The sequence below is a fragment of the Lycium ferocissimum genome, chromosome 10, assembly GCF_029784015.1.
Source record: "Lycium ferocissimum isolate CSIRO_LF1 chromosome 10, AGI_CSIRO_Lferr_CH_V1, whole genome shotgun sequence".
In the NCBI taxonomy this organism is placed as follows: domain Eukaryota; kingdom Viridiplantae; phylum Streptophyta; class Magnoliopsida; order Solanales; family Solanaceae; genus Lycium; species Lycium ferocissimum.
In genome coordinates this window covers 50,387,955-50,390,540 of record NC_081351.1, presented here as the reverse complement: position 1 = coordinate 50,390,540, position 2,586 = coordinate 50,387,955, and the positions used below count along the sequence as shown (strand labels likewise).

General features: G+C 34.9%; 1 protein-coding gene across 1 annotated transcript; it reads left to right on the top strand.

Moving 5' to 3' along the window:
• The first annotated feature begins 880 nt into the window (after positions 1-880).
• LOC132034215 (non-specific lipid-transfer protein 1-like) lies at positions 881-1,934 on the top strand. Its single transcript, XM_059424497.1, has 2 exons — positions 881-1,295; positions 1,685-1,934. The coding sequence occupies exons 1-2, from the start codon at positions 964-966 to the stop codon at positions 1,692-1,694; spliced, it is 342 nt and encodes a 113-aa protein (XP_059280480.1). The 5' UTR covers positions 881-963; the 3' UTR covers positions 1,695-1,934.
• The last annotated feature ends 652 nt before the right edge of the window (positions 1,935-2,586 follow it).

The following is a 2,586-nucleotide window of genomic DNA, read 5'->3' as shown; positions in this document are numbered from 1 at the left end:
TATCACTTTCAGCCTTTCTTACTTACTGGCTCTATTTGTATTACGATATAAAACTATTCATTCTCAATCTTTAAGGTATTAACATGTATTTATATTCTTTTAAATATTGTGTATTACAGTTTTACACGTGACTTACATTGTAAAATACATTTAAGATTGAGATTTGACGTTATTACTTTTCACTCTCTATATTATGTATTATTTTCCGCCATTCAAATATATCTATTTAATTATGTTAATTATTTTATATGACGCAACGAATAACCAAATCGAAACAACCGAATAGAAAAGAGAAAAACCAAATCAAATTAAATCAAAGGTTATTTTGGTTCGGATTAGATTGTATCTTTTTTAAATCAAAACCTGAAAAACCGAAATCAAATCAAAAACCGAATGCACAACCCTACAAGTGATCCAGCTAATGAATTTACTTACCCCAGCAGACAAGAATTCTTAGGTACCGACTTCTCTATATAATCAGCTCTGGTTTACAAACCTTTTCACAGCCCCAGTAGAATTCGCAAAAGCCAAAAACCTTCCATAACACATGTTTTATCAATAGTACTTATTTCAATTTTAGTTGCTTAATAAATTGGACGGCAAAGATAAAAGGGTAAAAAAAAGAAAAGAAACGACAATAAAACAAGGAATAATAGAAACTTCAAACTGTGAACACATTACTCCTGAAACTCAAGAAAAGCTAGCTTGTAATATTTCGTACATCAACTTAAATTCAATTAGGTCAGGAAACATTACGGAAAAAAGCGGCATTCATTTGTACCCACCTACCAACCATACCTAGCTAATGAGCTTACACCTAATTCTGGCTAGATCCGAATACTTAGTTACAAACTCCTCTATATAAAGAGCTCTTTCGCAACCTTTATCAAACACACCAAGTAGAATTTGCAAGAACCAAACACTAGTCCATAGCACTCTTTTGTAGCAAATACATATTTTAACATGGTGAAGGTAGCATTGTTGGTGGTCATATGCATGGCAGCAGTAGCTGCCCATGCAGAAGCAGCTATTTCGTGTGGACAGGTCGTTCCAAACCTAACACCATGCATCAACTACGTTACGAAAGGCGGTCCTCTTCCAGCAGCATGTTGCAGTGGGATTAAGACCCTCAACGGCCAAGCTACCACCACTCCTGATCGCCAGGCGGCTTGTAACTGTATTAAATCTGCTGCTGGAAGCATCAGCGGCATAAACTTCGGCATTGCTGCTAGTCTCCCTGGCAAATGTGGTGTCAACCTTCCCTACAAGATTAGCCCTTCCATTGACTGCTCCACGTACGTTTCTAATAACCTATATCTTAATTCTCTAGCTACTCCACCTCTACCCTAACGATCCTCACCAATGAAAGTTGAAAATTACTTTTTTTCTTAAATATAAAAATATATCATTATTTATGGAACATAGAAATAAGAAAATGGTCAACATAGATTGAAATTAATAGTAGAGGAAGTAATAAATCAAAATGCTTAGACCAACAGCCTAGGCCCCCACCGCTTATGTCAATTGAGCTTGATCCTTTATTAGTAGTACCTTACACTAAATCTATATATGTAAGAACGTTTACATCAATTTGCACAAATCTGTCAAACTATACGTCTGTTCTTTCCTTTTTATTTTTTAATTTCTCTTTTCTTAATTATTTGGTTGTTTATGAATGTCGCAGGGTGCAGTAAGAATTGTTCGGTAACTTATGCATGGTAGCAGGAGGCAAAAAATATAGGGCATACAAGATGGAATAAATAAGACTAGTGCTATTAGAGTAGATAGCTGATTAAGCTTCCGCAGCACTCTATAGTATCGTCTTTATGTTTTAGTAGTGGTGTGTGTGTGTTCACCATCTAGCTTCAAAGTGTCATCAAAAGATTGTTTCCCTTTAATCTAATGATTATAATATATCCTGCTACTTCTGGTAATTGCTGCAATTGATATAATTCCTTTTTATCCGCTTATAGTTGCCTTTGCCAGTAATTAAGCTTCAACTATAATAGAGACGACAGGAGAAAGGGTAGAACCGTTAAGATAATAAGGGCAAAATCTGTACAAATTAAGATTATGCATATGAGAATAGTTTCAAATAAGTCTTGCAGTAGTTTTTTTTTTGGGGGGGTAAATTGCAGTAAATTTCTATACACTATAGGAAGTATTTTTTATAAAAATTCCGTCGTATGGTGGCGTGTCTCTCCTAAGAGAATTAACACGGAAGTAGGATTAACATCCGTAACTCCTCTCAAGTTTTCTGTACAAAAGGAAACTCAAAAACTGTATCTCCTATAAGGGCAAAAATCAGTCAAACAATAGAGGAGAAAACAAAGGAGACCTTCTTTACAAATATTGGTTCTTCCTATGCACATGTCTTATAGCATCCAGAGGCGGAGCCAGGATTTAAGGTTTGTGAGTTCGGAAATTTGAGATATAACAATGATCTCAAGCTAATATATAATAACTGCCAAACTAACGAACGAGTATCAATATTCAATATTCAATATATATTTAAAAAAGAAACTAACCACTTAAAACACTAGAGTAGGCAAACAAGTGAAAAAAGCGGAGGACGAAGAGAGGAGA